The sequence below is a fragment of the Haliotis asinina genome, chromosome 11 (genome assembly GCF_037392515.1).
Source record: "Haliotis asinina isolate JCU_RB_2024 chromosome 11, JCU_Hal_asi_v2, whole genome shotgun sequence".
NCBI lineage: Eukaryota > Metazoa > Mollusca > Gastropoda > Lepetellida > Haliotidae > Haliotis > Haliotis asinina.
In genome coordinates this window covers 45,115,369-45,139,646 of record NC_090290.1, presented here as the reverse complement: position 1 = coordinate 45,139,646, position 24,278 = coordinate 45,115,369, and the positions used below count along the sequence as shown (strand labels likewise).

The following is a 24,278-nucleotide window of genomic DNA, read 5'->3' as shown; positions in this document are numbered from 1 at the left end:
TGAGGACTGGTTCTTCTGTTTATCAAATGACCATTTAAACCTCTAGAGCAAATAGGTGAAAATGAACTCTGTGCGGTAACCCCGACCCCTCTCAAGAAAACCCCTATCTGAACTTAACCCCTGTCCACTAGTTCACAAATGTAATGCGTGGTTATATATTTAATAACATATACGCACTGATTTCTTTCAGTTATAACTAATCTATGACTTAACTGAATAGTTTAAAGTCTTTATATAAATTTGTGTTTGTTTCACGCATCGCAAAATGTTCGTTGTTCCTGGCCTCAATCCACTGCCCCGAACGCAACAGTGGCTGATTCCCACAATGCATTGCTTCATTGACAGGGCTTATGGCGCTTTTGGCAATGCACACTTACTTGCCGTGCAGATATCGTTCGAATCACGACATTTGTCGTAACATCTGTATTTCAAAATGATAAAATCGTGACAAATAAGAGTTCAGAAAATATTCTTTCAAATATTTTAAAGCAATAAGTGAGAAAATACTGAAACAGCGTCTATAAACATTGTTGTGCTGATACAGCATATTGGATTCAAAAGTTAATGAAATCTCATTAGACAGAACCGTATCAAATGGATTGAGCCGAAGTTGATATGATCATTTTATTTCAATGATAACGATGAAGGAATCTAATCGATTTTGCGTTACTTAACCGTCCAACTTCCTCATCGTTGTATCGTTTCACATTGTTTCAACGAGTTGACGACAAGGCTTCTGTCCGCCATTGTTGGCCCATTTGCAGGCCTCGGACGATGTGAATATGTCGAGGCAGAAACGGAGAGGAAAACATGCAAGCCCATTTTACGACGATGAGTATGATGCCAGATCATATGCCCATTTAGTTCCAACTCAGCAAGCCAATTACAAGAAGAAAAAGAAGAAGTCGCGTCACAAGCAGTCAAGAGAAAGGGAGGAGAAGAAAAGTGCGCCCGTCCCGAAGCCATCACTTGTAGCATCGAGTTACGATGATATTAGGTAAGGATATGTGTTTTAGCAACAGTACATAATGTTTGTCGTGCTTGCTTTCTTAAGGTGTGCGTTGATTTCACGCAATAAGATATTATTAAACAGTCTGTTGAGTTGAATATTACCAACGAAAAAGGTCAAGGTCACTTCAGGCAGTTCACGTGGAAATTTGCCATGTGAAATATTCTTGATTTGTTTAAAAATACGCATACAGCGAATGTCAATAAGTTGTGGTGTAAAGCGACATTATCGATATAAGGTTTTCAGGCTGAAAACTGATGCATTGTCATACCGAAAAATATATTATGGGCTCCAAAGAGACAAGCCAACTTGTAGTTCCAGAAAAATATTCAGAACAATGTACCTAAAAAGTCTTGCTGATGTGAAGTCCCTAACTTTTGGCCAGTAAATAGCTACTGGCATTCAATCAATAGACATGGTAAAAGTGAGCAAATTTCACAATCCATACTTGTGTAAAGCATTCATATTGTTTCCATGGAGACTGATTAAAATAGGTGATGAGATCTTGATTTATTACTTTGAGCTTTGACACGCATCAACCTTTCGTTGTGTTACCTGGTGGTATTATGATATCAATCACTGAATTTACAGGTAGTTGTCATATAACTGTATATTTCTAAGTGTTGTCTTAACAACAGAAAATAAGCGAATTTGAAATATTACAATAGATGCAAGTGCCAAGGTGTTAAGAATCTTAAGTGGACCCATTTAAAGAATTTCCAGGGTTAGTTGACAGTGGTTACATGAGTAGTCATACCACCTGTGATCAAGGTGAGAGAACTTTATACAGACAAGAATGTTTCCACTTCAACCAACAGTTAGGTTATAAATGTGTTTCAAGTCCTGAGACATAAGCCATTGTGCCGATAGGTGCCAGCACATTTTCTGAAATCAGCAGACAGGGGCTGCAATGATTCACTCAGACCAAAATGTTTGATTTAGGATGTTGGACCCTCAAATCCTTGATTCAGTCATTTTCAGTTCTGAATACAAGTAAAATTAACAGGACTCGTTTACCTCCCAGAGTCAGCTTTTTTATCATCAACATGTCTTACAACCATAACTATGCATCAAACCATCGATAAATTGTAATTGCTGAGTCTCTGATAGCAATTATCTGATGGTACTATTTAGTAGAAACAAAAAACTATAGATGCATTGTGTGACTGCTAATAGTTCAATAATTAAGTACAAATTGTTGCAATGGAAATCAAGAAACATTAATGCCCCAAATCTTTGACAGGGCTCCAATTTTTTAACATCAGGATCATGCATTCCTTATTTATTCAATACAGGAGTTCTGGAAAAACTTAAGATAACATTTAGAGCACTGAAAGAAAACCGGAGTACCAATAAACTTCTCTTTCATTTCATATATGTGCACCTCAACATTGCTACTCTTGGTAAAAGAGATAAAAAAAAGTCAACAAAACAAAACTTTTCACATGAATATGTGTGCAAATTATTAGACCATACCCCATTGCTGTAGTGCATATCTGATATGTTTTCTAAATTATTTCCTGTCATTTCGTGTAGATTTTATATTCGTACATATACCAATATGGTCGTATCTGGTCCTGCTTTGAATAGCAAAAATCACTGGTCACTTGGACCAGTGCAAACTTATCACTTTGTAGCCCTGATGAATTTTTGCTAGCCAGGCACCACAGGACCTGTGTAATGTGGCGCACAGTAATATCTAGACATTTCACACATTGCCTAAGTCAGTTGTATTTCACTTGCACACACACATGCTATAACAGTGATCAAGTGTTATGTACAAAATACAAATGTAAAAAAATTAAACTGACTGAAATTGTAGCAATAATATCAGGTTATTATTTTGTTCAAGGATTATATCAGTACTTACATAAACGAACGGTATCCCATTCATCTGCAGCTGACAAAGAAATCTGTTCCATATCATTTTTCTTTTCAAGATCTCAAGGTTAAACTATTAAAGAAAGACATGGGCACTTGACGTGGTAGGATGTGATTGTGCTCAGTATGTACTGACTTTTTACATATCTGCTATGTAAGTATAAGAGAAATTGATCTATCAGCATGACTAGGGCTGGGACAATACACTGTCATGATACAATATATATCATAATACTTTAAAATATGATACAATACATATCACTAGACATACACCTTGAAAGAATGGCTCATTATCAAGATTTAAAATGATTTATCTTAAGGTATTTGTTTGTAACAATAACACTATTGTAATTAAGAAACCAGAGTCATCAGAAGATGACTGACCCACACACACCCCCACCCCCATATTGGGAAGAACAAAGCATATTTGGAAGAACAAAGCATCTGACACTTAAAGTCCAGTTTGATGTTTCTCTAGACTAATTATAAATCCTTGCCATGGAAATGCCATGAAAAACAAATGCCAATATTCTGTAAATAGCAAAAGGCAACACTTCAGGTTCTGGATCATACATCTGCCAAGTTCTGCTGAAGATGTTGAAAAGTTTTTGAGTTGTTCTCTTGAAATGAAACCCACCCCTCCTTTTTGAGATTAAGGCGAAATTGTTTCCATGGAAACCAAGAAACATAATATGACAAAAATCTGTAAAAAAAACAAAGGCATCATTTTACATCCTTTTTGATGTATGCACCAATTTTGGTTGAGAGATAGTGAATGTTTTGGGTTTTTTTTTTTGAGTTAAGCCCTAGAAACAAATGATTACAAACAGTCAGACAGCATCGACTAAATCCCATGGGGATAAAACGTTGTTTTGTTTTGTATCAATTCACCAGTCAATGATATGATAGCTGTATCAAATATAAATGCATCATGATGTATCATTGCGTCAATGAATCGTCCCAGCCCTAAGCATGAACCTGCAGTTTTATTTTCATCAAACTACTGTTATGTTGTAGTTATAATTCCATTGAAAGATATTCATGCTTTTGGTCAGTTGATGCAGCTCGGTTTGAACAGAGTAACTACCCACAAACCTTAAAATGACTTAATTGTATTGTTTTGTTACCAGTAGGCATATTTGGGGTGATGGGATGCTATAGTGGTTCAGGCATCTGCCATCTCAAGACCAGGGTGTGATTTTCCCAAAGACAAGGGTGAGATTTTCCCAAAGACCAGGGTGAGATTTTCTCAAAGACCAGGGTGTGATTTTCTCAAAGACCAGGGTGTGATTTTACACACAGGTCCAATGAGTGAACACCATGTCTGGTGTCCCCAGTCTTCATATTGCTCTATTATTGCTAAATGCAGCATAAAACGGAACTCATTCACTCATTAGCCTGATGTATTTTGAGTGCAGTATATAAGTGTTTTTCTATAAATAGTACAGATTAAAACATCAGTTTGTCTGGCAAGATGCAAGTAATCCAACACTGATAGATGTCTGTGTCTAGTTTAAATTGAAGTTCTACTTATGTCAGGAAGTTTGAATTTAAGTTGCATTTGACAGTTTGCCAAAAGTGAGAATGTAGGCACTTAAAAGACTCTGTAGACTGTATGATGGTGCAGTTCAAGTTCACTTGGGAATGAGACAGCTGTAGTAAAAATGTAATTAATTAAATGTGAGTCAGAATACATTCAAACTTCGTAAGTCATGCATGAGATGCATTTATTGCTGGAACCTTTAATTCAGGAATATTTTGCAGATATGAGTTCTAATGTTGACTTCTATACTCTTTTACTTGTAACGACTTTAGTAGACTTCAGTGATGTGAAACATTTTTGTATTGTGGAAACATAGTCATTGTTTCAATATTATGATAATAAAATAATAAAAATGACTTTATATAGCAGTGCTGAAAGTTCATAGAACATCTGCTTCCCTCATTAAGAGTAAGTCACATAAGTCGCTAGTGTAACCTTGGTTCAGTGTTATAGAATGGGAGTTAAGATTAACCTTAGTAATGGATTGTTTGTGAAAGGGGCCCCTGGTATACCCTCCACATCATAATATTTCTGTAATATTGGTGTAAAATCATCCCCACGTTGAACTCTTGTCTGTTTCAGTTCGGATTCTGAAGTTGAGTTGTCAAAACGTGCAGCAAGATCTCCCGGTAGAGTTGGTCCCAGTCGCGTGTCCGACAGAGAGAGGTCCCGAGGGGGACGTGCAGAGTCCCCTGCCACAGCAATACGTGCATACCTCAATGATAGGAGTCAGAGTAACTCTCCAGTCATGAGGGACGAAAGCCCACCGTATTCGGGCTCTTCAGCTCGAAAGTCAAACAAAAGACCCAGGAACTATTCTCCAGAAAAGATGCGCGAATCTTCGAGAAGCTACCGTGAATCTAATTTAAAGCATCAGGAGCACCCAAAAGCTTACTCCGGGGACATGCCCAAGGCGTTTAGTGGAGGAGGGGCATATAGTGGGGGTCGCAGTATGGACTACAGTCCAAAGAACACAAGCAAGCGGTATCGGTCGAGAAGTCCAAGTCCTTACAGCAATGCAAGATACGATCGGAGGGAGAGAACCCCTCCTAGGTTAGTATCTTTATGGAAATCACATATATTGTTAATAATTGTTATTTTGTGATGTCTCGTTAAATTCTTGTGGAAGATTATTTTTCTAAATTGGGTTAATTGCTTGTATGGAAAGAATTCTTGTCTTCACATTCAAGGACTTTAAAGAAATTGTGGCAGACTGAACTGAGAATTTTTAGAGAAAAAAAAATACTCTGCATGTTCAAAGTTTTGTCACTTTCTTCTGTTTACCATGCTTTTGTCAGTGTCATGGAAAAAATGTGTACAGGTGTGTTTTGATACTGTGTACAGGTGTGTTTATGATACTGTGTACTAAGGGAGGTCATTGTTTGATGATATTGATCATGTGATGTTGTACAGTGCTTTTGTCCATTACAGGGAGTACAGTAAGAAACTACATAGTCATGAAAGTAAAGTTGGAGGACTCTCTAGGTGGGTCCAGATATTGACTCGGCTGTGTGGCTTTTTGCGCACAAGCTTGTATAAGTGTTTCTAAGCTACCTTTGACTTCATGCTGAGTGTCTTATATACATGTTCCTTACCAGGAATAGAAATTGCAGGAGGAAGTTTTCATTGCACAAGAGCCCATGAAGATCAGGGTTAGAATGCAGTGTTCAGCAGCCTGTGCTTGTGAGAGGGTTTAGTGATGTGGCTCACTGACCTGGTTGATTCATGTCATCAAATCCAAAATGAGTAGATTGATGCCTATGTTGATAATTACTGATTTTTCTGGTACAGGCTTGTTGTGATAAAGCTGGAAAATTGCTTTGTGTGGTATAAACAAGTACTATGCAAAATAGTGGTAGCAAATTAATGATACCAAACGGGTGGCTTTTATCATTGATCAAACTCGCTACTAGTGCTATTTGATCACTGCTTTCAGTATGACAATCACATGCACTAATGTTGTGGGAAAACCATTTCTGTGTATTGCTTGAAGCAGTGTCAGGTTTATGCCAATGACAAAACAACAAATCTTGAGAAATATGTTAGCCAATAATAGCATACCTTTAACATTTGCCTTCTTAAAAACTTTTTGAAAGTATCTTGTCCTGACTACTTTTCCCCCATCCTCGATATCTCCAGGGTATACGTTCCGATAAGTCTCCACTATACCCTGGACGCATCTACGGCTCTGCCCGATAAATTTATTACCTCCCTTTGTTGGCTCCGCCTTCTCACAGTAGCCAATCAGCTAGGCCGCCGTTATAACCGAGCTTGCCAGTGTCAACAAAGGTAGCGGTCGCAACTGCGAAGGTTTGCTCTATTATATGGTCTCTGTTCGCAGTGCGTCCCAGATTTTAGGGAAGTCATACAAACAAATTGACAGGTCCGAAACTTTAAAACAACATGCAAGAAAGCCTTCTACCTCTTCCAGAGAACCTCTGCATGGTTTCTGTTGCCAAGTATAATCGGTTAGATAATTAAAAAAACGAACGTGATTTGTGATTGGTTCGCTCAACTTCCCAGCGTAGACACCTGATTGGATCAGAAGACAGTCAAGGGAGGTAATAAATTTATTGGGCAGAGCCGTAGATGCGTCCAGGGTATAGTGGAGACTTACCGGAACGTATACCCTGGAGATATCGAGGATGCTTTTCCCCTTGCGCAGATATTTCTGATATGATCATAATAATGTAATTATGAAAGAATAAGTCAACATGGTATTTGCTGGACTATTTATCAAGAAGTGATAACAAGCAAAGATAGATATCGGTAAATCTACTCTATTATCTTTGTGAAATGTGATGGGAACATTTTGAGCAGACATGTAGTAAAATCCAAGTAATATTGAAGTATATTTGCAGTTACCAGAAATTATCTTGTAGCACACAGACAATGTAAGTAAGATACCATTATTTAATTGCCCAGAATGAAAACTGACTTGTCCCCAGCATTGGACGATGGGGCTTTGCTCAACAATGTTCTCAGGAGAGGTAATGGGGTAACAAACTAAGATGCTTCACTACTTGCGGGACATCATTTGCAGAAAAATGAGTTTCAGAATGAGAAGTAGGCTAGACATGCTTCCAGCAGTGACAGAAACATCTCCCTAACATGTAATTATATCAACAACAGGAAAAGTATTAAGTGCACTTGCTTAATGGTGTAACAAAAGTGCAAAATACAGTACTGGACTACTTTTAACTTTGCTAGTACCTCAATGCATATGACCCGTGAAGATATGGGATAGAATTAGGTCTCCAGCAACCCATGCTTGCCACAAAAGGTGACTATGCTTGTCATAAGAGGCGACTAATGGGATCGGATGGTCAGGTTCTCTGCCTTAGTTGACACATGTCATCAGTTCCCAGTTGTGCAGATCAGTGCCCATGCTGTTGATCACTAGATTGTCTGGTCCAGACTCATCATTTAGAGACCACAGCCACATACTTGGGATATTACTGAGTGTTGTGGAAAACAAACCCTCATAGATGCTAAGTATGATGCTGTGATGGCATCACCTGACAGCTTTAGGCCAGACATGTCTCCTTCAGCATAATTCGCACATCACTGAATACGTACTAATTAATGCGTAACAGTTAGTGATAATGTGAAAACAGGAATTTTTAACAATCACACCTTCTGTTATATTTCCTGGACGGCTATCAGTATCTTAGTCTCCATGAAAACCAAGGTTATGTAGTACTGAATTGGGATACGACTATCCAAGTTTAACAGTCGCTTGTGATATTTATTTCTTATTTGTTTCCTTGATATTGCCTTTTAATCTGTTGTGAAACCTATCTTATCTCCAGTTCTGTTTACATAAGTCTTCTACATACATTTTCCCCACTATCCCAGTTGGGAAGGCACTATTCCTCCTGACCCAAAACAGGCTGATAGGTTAACCCAGTGGTGAAAGCTTTCTCTTATCACACCAAAGACCTGGGTTCAATCCCCCAGATGGGTACAATGTGTGAAACCCATATCTGTTGTCCTTGCTACGGTATTTATGGAATATTGCTAAAAGCAGTGTAAAAACTCACTCACTCACAGTCTAAGTAAACTTAGCCTCAGTACTTTTCGTTACACTCCACTACTGAGTCTAACAAAACCTTATGGGAGGTTGCGTCAGGTAACCTTTGAGATTGACCAGTGAGAACACAGCTTACCAAATCGTGCAAGTGGACATAGGCACATACCTTTTGAACTTTTTATCTTGAAAAGGTCGCTCAAAGGTTACCTGATGCGACCTTCTACAAGGTTTTGTTAGACTCAGTGGTGGAGTGTAACGAAATACACTGAGACTAAGTTTACTTACTCACTCACTCACTCACTCACTCACTGATCCAAAACCTCTGATTACAGTTTGGAAGGTAGTGGTGGAAAAATATTAAATATCCCCATTGGGTGTATCATAACTTGTATTGAATCTTGGGTCCAGTTACTGGACCTGGGAAACATTTCAATTGTAAATTACACATTAACACATTTGTGTATTTTCAAGGATAATGACTGATAGTAATCCAAATTGTCTTGGCGATGCATTTGGTGATGGATCAGAAGAATTTCGAATGAACAGACGTGGATGTGCTATTACCATTTGTGTACCATAATTGCTGACTGAAGGTTGAAAATGATATTGATGAAGAGCCAAGATTGTGAAAGTTGACTTAATCATGTGTTTAATTAATATGCCATGGAATTAAAGGCAAAGGAGTTTGCGCAAGCTAAAATGATGTCATTTGCATTGGCAGGAAACACAAGTCATCGCGACGGTCTCCTGAACGGGGACTCAGCCCACTGTCAAGGTATTCCAACAAGAAGCACAACAGTCGTTCTAAGGCTTACAGCAGTCATTCCTACAGGAGGGACTCGGTCAGTCCGTCCCCTAGTCCATCGCGAAGTGGCTCGTCTTATTCCAACAACAGAAACAATCCTCACATAGAATATGCCTCAAGCTTAGCGGCCGAGTTGAGCAAGCATAAGCGAGCACGCGAAAATAGACGGACTCGTAATGACAGGCCAATTCAATCGGATGTGAAAGTGAATCGTAGTGAGAGCCCAATTGTCATTCCGTCATCACCTCCAGAACAGATGCCAAAATCTAGACATTCAATAACACCCCCTCGAAAGAAGCCCGAACGGGCTTTAGGACAGATAGAGGAAAACATTGTGATAAAAGTAGAGAATATTAAGCGTGGTAATGAGCATATAGAAGAGCGACGAGTTGTAGAGGAGAGTAGGAGTGAAAGACTAGAAATGAGGATGGATGAGAGAAGTGTACGGATGCCAAACCCAGAAGAGAACCGACGCGCCTACCACCCAGGATCTCTGACAAGACTGCCCATGCCACAGTTGTCACCAGAGGACAGCGAGAGTGAGCGCAGTCGCAGTAGAAGCCCCTACAGGTGTGTACATGCTGGTAATAGTGAAGAGTTCAGTTTGTTTTAAGCTTCCCTTTAAACTGGTCATGACTATCCGGGTTTGAATTGTTCTTCAGTAATTTGTTAGAGGCGACTAACGATATTGTTTGGATAAGCTCACTGACTTGGTTGACACATGTCATCGTTTTTCAGTTGTCTAGATCAGTGCTCATGCTGCTGATCACTGGATTTTCAGTTCCAGACTGGATTATTTACTAGATTGAATTATAAAGCTGGAATATTACTGGATGTAAAACCAAACTCGCTCACCGTTCAGAATTGTCTTCAGTTCCTTTCAAAATTGGTCTTCAGCAATCCTTGCTTTTGGTAATAGATGCTTTCAAATGGCTGGTCAGACTCACCAAGTACTGTTAGGGGAAAAAACTGTTTTTATGCAGTTACTTTGTATCCTTTCAGTTTACACAGTCGGGAATAGTATGTGTCGAAATAACCCACATCGACCTAACTTCAGGGTACAATTGGGCAAAACGTTTTTAAAAAACATAAATAAAGGGGCTGTAACCAGTAGATCCAAATAAAAATAGCAATTTGATTGCTCAGCCAATTATGACAGATCGTCAACTCACCTGGCATGAAATGTGTGTGCTACCTATACTCACAAGAGGCCATCTCAAATATATATTATGGTTTTTCATGTGTTTGTGAATGTCTTATCAGTTGATTAACATCTTATGCATCTTTCTTTCATAAAGTTTATGTTGAGATATGCAGGAGAGGAGGATACCAATAGAAAACTGAACATTGGTTGCATGATCACTTGAAGATCAGCAGGACTGGATATTGTTTATAAATTGTTATTTCATGCGGTTTACTTCCCCAGTTTAATTCTCCTAAAGGATTATATCATCTTTGTTTATATCTCTGTCCCTCAGCCCAGAGGGGTAGTATGCATTGCATGTGTGTGTGTGTCCATGCACATTCATCTTTTCCTGACCAGCACTTAAAAACAGTTCTCTATTTCTTCATCAGACATGTCACATAGATAGATCTGGTGGTGTCCTGGTCACTTTTGGAAGTTTTGGAATTCTGAATAAAATAATACATTTTGCGCTTCCCTGGCAACAAGTTTGACCTTGAATTTGGTGGGTGTGCTCTTTTCTGGTTCAGAAGATGACTGTTCACTACTTCTTCATCAAACTGGGCACAAAGATAGGTTTGGTGGTGTACTGGTACCTATTAGTAGTTTTTGAAATCTGAATAAAATGTTTCTAGTAATTGCTTGTCAATTTTGGCATCAACTGAATTTGGTGGTAGTGCTCCTCTCTGGAGCAGAACTTACCATCCTTTTCAGTACTCTCCTTCCACTTTGAGATATTCAGGCCAAAACATTCGGTATCATCAAAACTAGTAGACATATTCTTGAAGAGTATATTGCCATTGCAGGGGACATTGATGACTATAAAGTCTCCTGTCCCTACCACAGAGACATTACTTAGTTTAAGAGAATTTCTCTGAACCACATTTTCCATACTGCCCAGCCCCTCTATGCAATGCTTAAGCCTTGTATGAAGCAAGCTATATTTTCTAAGGTTCGGGAATCTCTGCTCTCCAAGGGGTTCCTTTTTAATTTAAATAGGTTCATTTGTTGCTATCAAAATTATATATTTTTGAGACTACTCATTTGTCTACTATGTAAATTGTAGGTAAAAATTTTAAAAGAAGCATATTGTAGATAAAAATTTTAAAAGAAGCTATTTTCTTTTTCTGACAGTACTTTAGATTGATGTTTGCCTTTTGTGTATGATTTGTGTCAATCACTGGTTTAACGAACCCCCAGATGTGTGCATTGTTGCTGTAGTATTGCAGAGGGCACTATTAGACAACAAATTAAAGTGTAAACAAGATGGTAGTGGTTGAAGTATAGATTTTCTCAATATGTTTGTAATGTCCTCTCCAAGGAGTCCGATCATCAGATTTGCATCATGTCTCATATCATGTCAGGCAGTGGTGTAGCCTTGTATTTAAGGCATTCACTTGTCTCAGTGAAGACTCAGCTTCAATTCCCCACATAGGTTCACTGGGAGAAGTCCATTTCTGGTGTACTCCATCGTGATATTGCTGAAAGCAGTATAAAACTTGTATTCTTTCTCGTGTTCTGTTCTAGTTGTATTAAATTATAACCACTGGAACTAGTTCTGCATAATATCCTTTCTATGTTTAATCAGTGACAAATCGTCAGTGTAGATAGTATCAGTTTAAGAACAGTGTGAAGTATGGTGACTGTGAATTGGACCACCAAAGAAGATTGCCTTATTATTGGGCTGGCATAATTGAAAAATGATAATCAGAAACAATATTGATGGGACAAATCATTAAAAATTATCGAAAGGTAAATTGTGGTGACATATAGTTTGTCTACTCACTGTATGCACAATGTTATATCTTTCTTCATTTGTTACTGCTTAATAATGTTCAGGAAGCCGTTTTGCTAATTTGTCGCGAGAGTATCGGTGACTACTCAACAGCGATACAGAATTGGTTGATTTCTTTCAAACCTTTTAGCATCTTTCGTCAATGTTACTTTTCTGTCAGCTGTCAGTCAATAGATATTTAGTCAACAATTATTGATTTCTATGATCTGTCAATTTTTAGTCCCACCTCTGTACCTGGTAGCTGTGATGCAATTACGTAATAGCAGTATATTCCAGGTAATAACACTAAAGCTTTAACTGATGATATTTCCTCTGTAAGCTGGGCTTGGATGATAAAATACTTCCTTCTTATACAGTGAGCGGCGGCTTACCCCACCTCCTGCACGTCCACGGGGAATATCAGACCTCCCAATGCCCCCTGGGATGGATGAAAACTTCCAAGATGATGATGCAGATATGGACATCGAGCAGGAGGATGAATCAAAACCTGATGATGCACCTGCAAAATTCAAAAGGCCAAGGTGAGACAGAATTGCTAAAACCTAATGTCCATGGATTTGAAACTGCCATCATGGTGTGGTAAAGATGATGTAATTTTTTCACTTAAAAGTCACTTTTAAAAGATCTGGATAGTGTGGACCAAGGTAGATTTCAGGTACCCCATGCTTGAAGCTGTCAAGGTGATTGACCAGTGTGGGTTACCAACACCCCATGTTTGTCCCAGTGGATATAACTTGTTACTTCAGGTTCCCATTCCCTCGTACTTTGTTACTGTTGGGGTAAATGGTCAGAACAGGTTCCCAGTACCTCAGCTTGTCCCAGTGGATATAACTTGTTACTTCAGGTTCCCATCCCCTCGTACCTTGTTACTGTAAGGGTAAATGGTCAGAACAGGTTCCCAACACCTCAGCTTGTCCCAGTGGATATAACTTGTTACTTCAGGTTCCCATCCCCTCATACTTGTTACTTGTTACCCCTAAAAATTGTATGTTTAAAACCGACTCTTTTGACTGATAGGTGGACATGTTTTGTGTGAGTGACAGTAGAGGATGTCTCTTCCTTATGTTTCAGACTGTGTCTTCAAAGGCGGACAGATGACAGAATCAAGGGAGATTGGGGAGAGAGGAGTGTGGAGCTCTTCAAGATACTTGAAATCATTGGAGAGGGGACCTACGGCCAGGTGTATAAAGCCAAGGACAGATTCACAGGTACACAGTGCATATAACTGTACCAAGACACATGTGGCAACTCCCTGCTCGTAGAAACCATAGGTCAGGTATCTGTTGACCACAAGCAGAGCAAGATTGTTGTTATCCCCCAACATTGTAGATGTCAGTACCATGCAACATTTGCTGAAAGCTAAAATAGTTAATGATGTGTGTAGTATACATCATATATAATTCTTGTATGTGTTATTGATATTGTGATATAGCATACTGTGACGTAGTGCGATGATGCTTACCATTTAAATCTGTGTATGAATGTTTCATTTTAACTGTAGCTGCTCATGCTTCAGTTAAAAGACAAATTTGAAAGCTATTGTATGAATACTTAATTGATACCCTGATGAATTATCGATCTAATGGTATTCTGTTTTGTGGATGTATGGGCCCCTGTTCTTGCAAAAGCACATGTCTGCATGAACTGATAAGTTAATCAGTAGTGATGTTGTAAGTTGGAATGAAGCATAATGGTGATGGGGCATGTTGTTAGCATTGTTACAATTGGAAGACTGTTAACCCCCACAACACGTTTGGGGGGGGGATGCGCACTGTCTTTTCCGGAGTAGAACTCTAAAACCGTTCAATATTTCTTCACCAAACGTGACACATAAATTGCTCTAGTGGTGTACTGGTGCCTTTTGATAGTTTTGGAATTCTGAATAAAATGTTTTTGGCGTTTCCATGGCAACAAGTGTGACGTATACTGAAGTTGGAGGTAATGCTAGGGATATTGGTGACTGTGTCTTCTTGTTTCCTTCAGTTTGGTTTCACACCCAAATTCAATGGCCACATATTCCCCCTGACCTTCTCTCTGATGAGGGTCTGCTGTGAAATGTTAAGAGCCGATGTTTTGGGATTGATGACCAGTTTTAGGTAACCAAAGCATGGAACAGATAACCATTGACCTTTCCCTACTTTTGCAGATGACTTTGTGGCTTTGAAGAAAGTGCGCCTAGAGAACGAGAAGGAAGGGTTTCCAATCACAGCTGTCCGTGAAATAAAAATTCTGAGACAGCTTCAACATCCAAACATTGTAAATCTGAAGGAGATTGTGACAGACAAGCAAGATGTGCTTGACTTCAAGAAAGATAAAGGTTTGTGCCTTATACTTTGGGCACTCAGGATCTCAGAGTTGTGCTGAGTTGTCTCCCTTTGGTTTTCCAGGCATTTTTTTGTTTACTTGTTGCCTTCAGCAATCCAGCACTCTCTCTGTACAGTTAGGGTGATACATTGGCCTTTCGGTGTAAGCATCTGGTCGTCACACGGATGATCTGGGTTATGTACGAGGCCCATTTCTAGTATCCCTGACAGACATTGTTGGAATATTGCCTATAGTGTTGTAAAACCACACTTACATGGTCACTCCTTATTACAGATAGTGTCGTTTTCCAGCTTCATATGATTTCAGTCAAAGTAAACATAGTCTCAGTATTATTCGTTACACTCCTCTGCAGAGTTTAACGAACCCTAGTTGGAGGTTGTGTCAGTTAACAATCACAACACAGTTTACTAAATCATGAAAGGGGGCATTGGCACAGACCTTTTGGACTTAACCTCGAAACGGCTTGTACTCGAACGATTCAGAATGCTGTTTTCAGGATGATTGCATCCAGGTTCTCCACATTAAGCGCTCTACAACACTGTCAGTAGTGAGTAAACAGTTAAAGATGTCAGCATGCGGAAATAATAGCTAAAGGTAACCATGTCCTCAGAAAGCTCTAAGCTTTTATACTGCAGGTCAAATCTCTGTTCTATGCAGATTTTAGTTTGTCAAGGGATCCAGTATCAATGACTGGGGAATTTTGTAAGTCCCGCCAAACCCTAAACAGTAGCCGTTGTCTGTCAGGTTAAATCTGTTCGTCTGTCACACATTTGATTGGATGGTCATTAGTCTCTCACAGATTATCTCACCTACCTCACCTAGGCTTTCTTAGACATTACACAGACTTAAGTTTACGCAGACTGCTTACCTGCAAACTTACACTAAAATACAAAATATATGTAAAAAAAAACTAGTCTTATTGTGCCTGTTGTGTATTTGTTAAAACTCAATAAATTTGTTTGTACATACATATACAGAAAAATGTCAAATCTTGAATAGGTAAAGTAACAGAGCTGTATTGAGAGCGCCTATTTCCACACATATATTTGGCAGTGCAGTCTTTCCTATCATTTCTCATCTTACTGATCAAATATAAATAGCAAACACGGTAACCAACATTTAAACTTTGTTATGTTTTTACAATTGATGGAAAATCACAAATTATGAAATTGAGTTTGAGTGAGGTGGGTATAGTGTATTTGCTAACTCAAAGGAATTTAGGATACCCAGTTGAGATCAAAACAAGTGTTGCACATAAACAAGTTCAACTGTCAATCACATTAACATCTTTGAGTGGCATTTTTTAGCTGGTATGATGAAGAGGAATGTTATATTTTATGGATAGACTTCTTTATTGCAATAGATGTTAAGTTTCGGGTGTAGACCGTTATCAAAAACATTATACACAACGTAATAGAAAGGAATATTTACATGAAAGATTTGAGTTTATACAATTTAGAAGGTTGATGTACAGCATCTTTGATTGGCATTCTAGAATTTGCATAGATGAAGAATGAGGACTATGATTTACAGATATACAAATTCCACTCGCATATCATCATTTGTTAAATAATTCTGTACTTCAACCCACTTTCTTATAACAACACTCTACTGGCTTCCAATCTGCTTTACCATAGTCCTTATTAACTTCTGGCTTCCCATCAGTTTGTGTACATAAACCCCATTAACTGTATAAACAACTCATTGTCTTCTCATTTATTGTAACAACAATTCATGTATATATTCACTCCACAAATTTATTACCCTGTACCATTTGCTTGACAACCACATTAGTATCTATGTCGAAATGTTGCACCCACAGAATAAAAGAAGTTGTATATCCATAAAATCGTAGTCCTCATTCTTCAGGTTCATGTACAGTGTGATGACATCATAAATAGTCGTGATGTACATAATTGCGATGAAGTCAGATTTGTAGGGACAGTTTATATTAGTTGCAGCATTGTGATGAGGAGTATTTATAAAGGATTTTATGCATCCCATATTAGTCAGAGGCTAGATGGATAAAACACACACAAAACCTCAATACCCCTTAGCATAATGCTACAACAAATTTGTTTTTCTGAATGTATAAATCTCACATTATGTAAATATACGGTCAATGCTAACATATTCATTCTGGTGTTTTACAAACATGGTACTGACTAGTCAGTCCAAACCACTGGTTTATAGTTCAGTAGATGAATGATTTTTCCATGGTGCGAGGGAAAAGTGATTTTGTCTCACTTGTAAAGATTTATATCACATTTTCAGGGATGGCAATTTTCTGCGAATGATTTAAGTACGAATCAATCAGTCTTGTAATCAGTCTATATTCGAGAAGAAATTATTTATAAAATATCAGAAATTCTCTGTAACTTCTTTAGATACATTGTTGTGCCCCTAGACCCCACAGCTGATTTTCAGCTGAAACCACTTTCACCTGTTGCCATCCCTGCATTTTCTGCAAAGAATGAAGACCCTGTGAAATGTCCTGGTTTCCCTTGCAGGTGCCTTTTATCTGGTGTTTGAATACATGGACCACGATCTCATGGGCCTGCTGGAATCAGGCTTTGTGACCTTCAAAGAAGAAAATATAGCATCATTTATGAAACAACTTTTGTATGGTTTAGATTATTGTCATAGAAAGAATTTTCTTCACAGAGATATAAAGTGTTCAAACATTTTGCTGAATAACAGGTTAGTGATTGTCTTTCCTATCATTTTTCATTTATTGAAAAAGAGTTAAGCTGTTTTCATGATGGTCTATGTCACCAGGGATGGGATTGTAACAGTGTGTTCCTAAGCTAGTTCTGTATCGTATCTTAGTGACATGGTCAATTTGTAATATTAACACTGATTATTAGACAACACTCATTCAGTTTATATCATTCTCATGAATTATTGAAGATTGAAATTTTATTCTTTTATAGTTCTTTGTATGTTTGGAAGTATTCATAGTGTTCCCAACACGGGAATATTGCTAAAAAAGAATCTGTATGAAAGTAGTCTGCTTGCTGCTATGACCAAGAAAATGGTGTAAAACAAACTGATTCCTTTCAGACAGCATTTGTGTCTTCCAAGTAAATAATGAAGTAACAATGTGACTCATCTACAAGTTTTCAATATAGAATTGGGACATTTTCCAGTTGTTTCATGTTGTGTGTTGAATGTAAACTCAGTGTGATCAATGTTGACTGTTGGAACAGAGTACTTATACTATGTGTCTTGACAGAGGCCAGATCAAGTTGGGCGATCTTGGTCTGGCGCGCTACTACCACGCTGACGACCGTGATCGCTTGTACACCAACAAGGTGATCACGCTTTGGTACCGTCCCCCAGAACTACTCCTTGGAGAGGAGAGATACGGTCCACCTGTTGATGTTTGGAGTTTGGGGTGAGTTCTGATTCAGGTATAAGATGGTGGGTAAGAAATTGGTTTAGTATTACCTGAAGCAAAATATTGCTGAGTTTGTTGTTGCACAACTAGCAAATGAGCAAATAGACTAGTGTTATCACAAAAGTATGTTACAGTAGATGACTGTTATTGCAATAGTTGATTTACTTCAATAGTCATCCTTGGATGTCAATGTGTGACAGGTGCATAGTTGTTCTTAATGGCATGATACGTGTTTCAGGTGCATCTTGGGTGAACTGTTCACACGTAAGCCAATATTCGCAGCAGTGCAAGAGTTTGCACAACTTGAACTGATCAGCAAGACATGTGGTTCCCCTTGTCCTGCCAACTGGCCGGATGTCATCAAGTTGCCACTCTTCCATACATTCAAGCCAAAGAGACAATACCGCCGAAGACTCCGAGAAGAGTTCTCCTTGTAAGTGATAGAGAAGGCTTATGTGAAAAAGCCACAAGGCCTAGCAAAGTTATAACACTTAAATAGTGACATAAATTTGGTGGTAGAATGGTGGTTGTGAGTAAGGCCATTTATTTAAGCCATAATCACTGAGATACCATGCTGCATTTGAGAAGTGATACCCATCTCGTACATGTGTCGACTCCTAGGCATCCCATCCTTGCCCTATCTCCTAAATGCAGAGTGGGAAACAGGCAACAATAAGTACAAAGTAAATTGGTTGAGTCTGTTCAGTTGTGAAGTTTTGGACAGTACATGAGATACATATCCCTGTTGTTGCCTATCTTCAGCCTGTTCAATGTAATTGTTGGGTCTCAGTAACCCATGCTTGTCATTTAAGCGGTGACTATCCCAGAGGTCAGACTCATAGAGATGGCAACCTTTAAGCTTTGGGTGTAATTATTATGATTTCAACCAACTAATTACACCATTCAACTTGATATGCGAAAATTACGCTATTCTACTGGTAATAGGAAAATGAATAAAGTGGATAAAATTTCACAAGAAAGTGTTTCATAATGCACTCATGGCCTTGCACCAATAGAAATTACTTATCCTCAGAATTGCACTCATTTTATTTAATTTGTTAGGAATTAAAGTATCTTGTGTAACTTGACAATAAGTTTTGATGCATAGTTTTACAATGATTGGCGACATGTATTTCTGTCTAGAATATTCCTTTTGTGAAAACATGTACGATATCAAAATGACCGGAAGACAAGTATTACATTTTTTAGGTCTACATTACTCTTTTTGACATCCAGTATTACACTTTGTCCCAAAATAGGGTTTGCATCTCAGGACTCCCACACCAACTGAGTTGACACACATCATAGATTCCCAGTTGTGCAGGTCAATGCTCATGCTGTTGGTCACTAGATTGTCCGTTTCAGCAGGAATTAAAAAATTGCCTGATTCCCAGTACAAGTCCGTTTTGGGTTTTTTTGGGGTTTTTTTTTTCGTGCATTCAAATAACAGTATCTTACTTGTCCATGGGCTCCTACATAATTTCCGCCCACAGCTTTTAAACTGCAAATAAGCTTGAATTTCATTTGATATCTGCTCCAAATGAAGCGATTAATTTTCACAATGATAATAAAGTAGGGTTAACTTTCTTTTTGCTATTTATCACATTTCAATAAATAGTCCAGTTAACATTAACTTCAAATACCATGTTGATTTGTTCTTTCATAATTTCGTCATCATGATTATATCATACAAATGGAAAATTGGTCAGTACTAGTTACTTTCTTAAAGTCGCCCTGTGGCATTAAAACAAAAAAACCAATTGAGCCCATGTTTAGACTTCATTATTTTCAGGCTGTTACCATGTTGCTTGAATATTGCTGAGTGGGACTTTAAGCAACAAACGATGTAATTGTTAATAACTGAGGTGACATAAGTTAAACTGCTGGGGGTCTCTCTATCAGAGAAATTTGAAATTTTCTTATGTTTTGTGTTGCAGCATCCCGAAGGCAGCTCTGGACCTGATGGACCACATGTTGGAGCTGGACCCATCGCGGCGCTGTACCGCGGAGCAAGGACTGCAATGTCCCTGGCTCAGAGACATCAATCCTGCTTCCATACCCCCTCCAGAGTGAGTGTGCATAGGCTTTAATGTCTCACATTTGCTTGTCGCAAGAGACTGCAAATTGGATATCATGCTCAGACTTGCTGAATCAGTTGACATGTCATTGCAGCCCAGTTGCGTTGTTTGATGCTTGCTTATGATGTTGATCACTGGGCTGTGTGGTCCTGAAGCGATTTGTTTAAAGACAGCAACCATATAGGGAGAATATTGCTTAGTGCGACTTAAAACGAGTAAACCCACATAGCTGCTAAATATGATGTTACGATAGCTTCGCCTTACAGCTGAGTAAGTTGTGGCAAGGTTATAACATCACTCAAAAGCTGAACATGTACAGGGTGATCGCATGATGCAACATATATTCAGTGTCACGTTTTGGTTGTCATCAATTGAATATATCGCTTCCAGAAAGAGGTATTATAAACTGATAATTGAACTAAGGAACCCCGTCATATATACCAGTGTTTCCATTGCACTATTTTGTAGACGTGTTTTGTAGACAGTTTCAGGTGAATCAGTTTGCTGACGATAGCTGTAACTTATTTACTTCTCTTCCTCAGCTTGCCAAGAGACCAGGATTGTCATGAACTGTGGTGCAAGACAAGAAAGAAACAGTTACGAGAACAACAGCGCAAGGAACAGGAACAAGGCGGATCCGCGTCCAAGAACACACCCCAGCAACCACTGCGGCAGGAAAGAGGAAGGGACATGAACTCTTCTGGGAGAGCTGCAGATTCAGGAAGAGGGGACCGACGCTCATCTCTCAGTGACAGCAAGCCTACAAGTTTGTTTGGCAACAGTAGCTCAACGAAAGACCAACACAGTATTCCTGGACTGGAAGCAGCTGGTAAGGACAAAAACTCTGGCGCTGGGGATGCCTTGCCTGCTTTGGAGCGGCAGAGCTCCCTGGAAGCTAACAAAGCAAATGCAGCCAAACTGGCGCAACTGATCCAGCTTGCACAGGGAGACATCAGTGTGTCACAGATAGCGAAAAGCTTGAATATTAATGTGGACCAGCAGACTTCACAACTGTTGGATAATCTGAAACAGCAGCTTCTAATGGCTGCACCCCCTCAGGGTAAACAGGGTGTAGGGGCTGTGAACTCCCAGGGGGGTTATGGCTCTCAGCCTGTTGACATGTACAGCCAGGCAGGAACGGGTCATGGGTATGGAGGCGGGTATAACTCTGGGGGAGGCCCTTCTTCATTTGTGTCCCAGACCTCTGTCGAGGAAAAAAGCTCCTCTGATAAGAATGCTGGGGTGAAGGCAGCTTTAGCTCAGCTACTTGCCCAACAGGGAATAGGGGTGATGGCTGGATCAAAGGTGATGGGGGGTAGTGATTCTGACAGTAGTGGGGGAGGAAGCTATGTCAAGAGTTCGTATGGGGCCTCAGAGTCTGGGCATGGGTATGGCCAGGGCTATGGTTATAGTGTTCCCAAGTCGACAGTTCCAGGAATAGCAACAGATGCACTCAAGACTGATACTCAGGTTAGGAACACAATTGCTGTCACAAACACGACCTCATCTACAGGAGGTCCCCCAATTCACAAGCAGTTCAGCTATGGGTCAGATGATTCCAAAGGAAGCGCTTCAAGTGAGAATTACGGCTACGGTTCACAGGGTCCTGCTCCCACTCCACAAGGGATGGATGGTTCATCAAACTCCATCAAGGCGAAAGTTCAGGGTTACTTTGACCAGTACAAAGCCCCCCCTCCAGGAATTCCTCCAGTGAACACAGCCCTTCCTCCCCCTGGATTCAGCCGAAGTGGGTACTCCGTCCCCCCTCCAGGACCGAGCGTTCATCACCCTAACCAAGGTGCTGGGAACATACAGTCAGGGCCCGCACCGATGATGCAGAGCTACCCTGGACCCCAGGGACAATATCCTGGGCAAGGGAACTGGAGATAATACAGACGACTCTTGGTCAAATCAAAAGTTTATTCCATGGCAAGGCAACTGAGGTTGATTGCTAGCATATTTGGGGTTGTCATGTTTTGGAGGACGACTATTGAATATTACAGTTCCTAGTGCAGAATGTCAGGGAATGGGTGCTTGAGATGACTTACAAATTAAGAATATATGTTCAGGTTGGATATCAATGTCACGATTTGTAAATATGCGATTTTTGTGATTCACACTGTTCTGGTACACATGAATATTTTGCTGGTGATCAGCACCCAATTGTTGCTGGTCGTCGGTAAACACCTGCAGTGAAATTCCTGTTACTACAGGAAATCATGAAAAGTCTTGTAAATGATTCAGAATTAGGATCATCCCGTTACTTCACAGCTCACAAGACATAACCTTCACAAGTCGATCGATGCAGTTGAAATAGCAATGATCGATTCCTCTTGACTGCAGGCTACTTCATGACTAGTCCTCTGTGGTGGGACGTTGATTATAGTGTACACGATAGTGGTTACTGAACGGCCATCAGTTGATCATGTGCATTCAGCTTTTAAGCATATTCATCAGGATTTAGTCTATACTCTTGTATCAAAGAATGTATTTCCTTTGTTTACCATACAAGATTATCTATGAAATGACCATTGTTTTGTTTATGCTGGACTGCCATGTCTTTGGTCCATCGATCTTGCATGAATATCGTGCCAAGAATTAAGCAATGAACAGTTCACCATGCTCTGATCACTGAATATAAAGTGTCTAAGTAAGGTGATAATGTACATTTGGTTGACATTAAGTTGCCATGTGCTGCTAACAAGTGATGTATTTTCCTCGTGTACCAGTTTTTCGGGGTGGGGTGGAGGTGGGGAAGCCATGATCTTAGGTTTTTCGAATATTTGGGGCAGTTTCATGAGCTACTTGTCCGAAATATATTGTTAACTTGTTGGATATGACACTAAGTGTTGACATGTATCATACCAGAGTTTTGTTGTGAAATGCAACCTTTGAGCTAAAGTGATCATAACTCACATATCTTAACCAACTTACGACTGGCATAACACTAAAGTCGCTTTGTAAAACGGCACCCTGTTCTCTATCAATAAAAAGGATTGGATATGAATTTGGAATTGTTTGTTACCCTTCAATTTTCTCAGTTCATAATGTTTTGGTGGCAAAATTGACCTGTAAAAAAGGAGAATTTTTATGTAGTGTTTAGGCTTTCTTTCTTTGCTTTCTTGAAGCACTAAGATACACTTTGTTTATGGAAATAGTCACTTTGGTTCTGTTTGTAAATGGGATTCGCTTTTCATGTTCTTAACGTTTTATAAATTGAACATATTAGTAAGAACTTTTGATGACAGTAGTGTTGTATATTAAAGTTTTGGGGGGCACAAGATTGTAACCCTTTGCAGTAAGCATCGGTGATCCCAGGAAACTTTATCACTGCTGATTTTAGTCATAATTGAGATTTGAGATAGATATGGAACAAATTGGATATAGGTTTGATGCATCAATAAGGAAGCATTCGTTTCCATAGGAATATGATAATTTCATGTCGCACATTCCTGTAACTTGATGAATTGCATCTTTATTCATAAATCTGGTACATAAGCAGAAAGAATTCTCACAGAATCGGGTTCTTGAATATTTTGTGCTCTTTTGTTTCTCTCATTTTAAGTTTGATCACATTTTCATTCATTCCTTCCTTCTGTTTTACAGTTTTAGATGATCCCTAAAGAAATTACATATTTAATTGAATTATTAAAGTTTATCTTGGATAGATCACGGGTGGTAAATAAGCTGATTGGATACTGGTTAATTTCGCTTTTTTTATTGTATTGATAGCTATGAGTGTTCTTTCCGGTAAGACCCTCTTCGCTGTCAATTTGCCATGCTTTTGTGAACAGTGTCACATGATTGATGTCTGTCAATTATGACTCGGTGACATTGTACTATGAAGCAGCTGAATAAAAACATACTTGTGAGAATAGTGTTAGTCGTTTTTGCTTAGTTTGAAATTTGTATTTACTCTTACCCACATTATTTTCGTGCTTGTGAAATTTTGTAGATCAGAAATAATGTCCAATTGTTAAAGTCTTTGGTCAAGTGAGTCTAATGATATAGATATGGTCATTTATTATTGTACTAATGTTTGATGATTATTTGTCCATATTATTTGCTAATTTTCATATGTGCTGTGTAAGCATTTGTGGGTATGTTTAATTTGTTTACGTAATATGAGAAGGGTGTGTGTGTGTATCCAAAGAGGATTTATGACCACTTAAGCAATGATTTCATTATTCATGCCAGGATCTGAGGTTCAAGTCCAGATTCCAGAA

General features: G+C 39.0%; 1 protein-coding gene across 2 annotated transcripts; it reads left to right on the top strand.

Moving 5' to 3' along the window:
* Positions 1-315: 315 nt before the first annotated feature.
* LOC137256035 (cyclin-dependent kinase 12-like) lies at positions 316-23,927 on the top strand. 2 transcript variants are annotated; one of them, XM_067793693.1, is made up of 12 exons: positions 316-997; positions 5,016-5,486; positions 5,865-5,918; positions 9,188-9,841; positions 12,606-12,770; positions 13,321-13,457; positions 14,396-14,566; positions 17,085-17,274; positions 17,810-17,971; positions 18,213-18,407; positions 19,912-20,043; positions 20,595-23,927. In XM_067793693.1, exons 1-12 carry the CDS (start codon positions 783-785, stop codon positions 21,940-21,942), a joined length of 3,894 nt encoding a protein of 1,297 aa, XP_067649794.1. In that variant the 5' UTR covers positions 316-782; the 3' UTR covers positions 21,943-23,927. The 2 variants fall into 2 exon arrangements, with proteins under 2 accessions (XP_067649794.1, XP_067649795.1); XM_067793694.1 differs by lacking the exon at positions 5,865-5,918 and having other exon boundaries at positions 331-997.
* Positions 23,928-24,278: the final 351 nt, after the last annotated feature.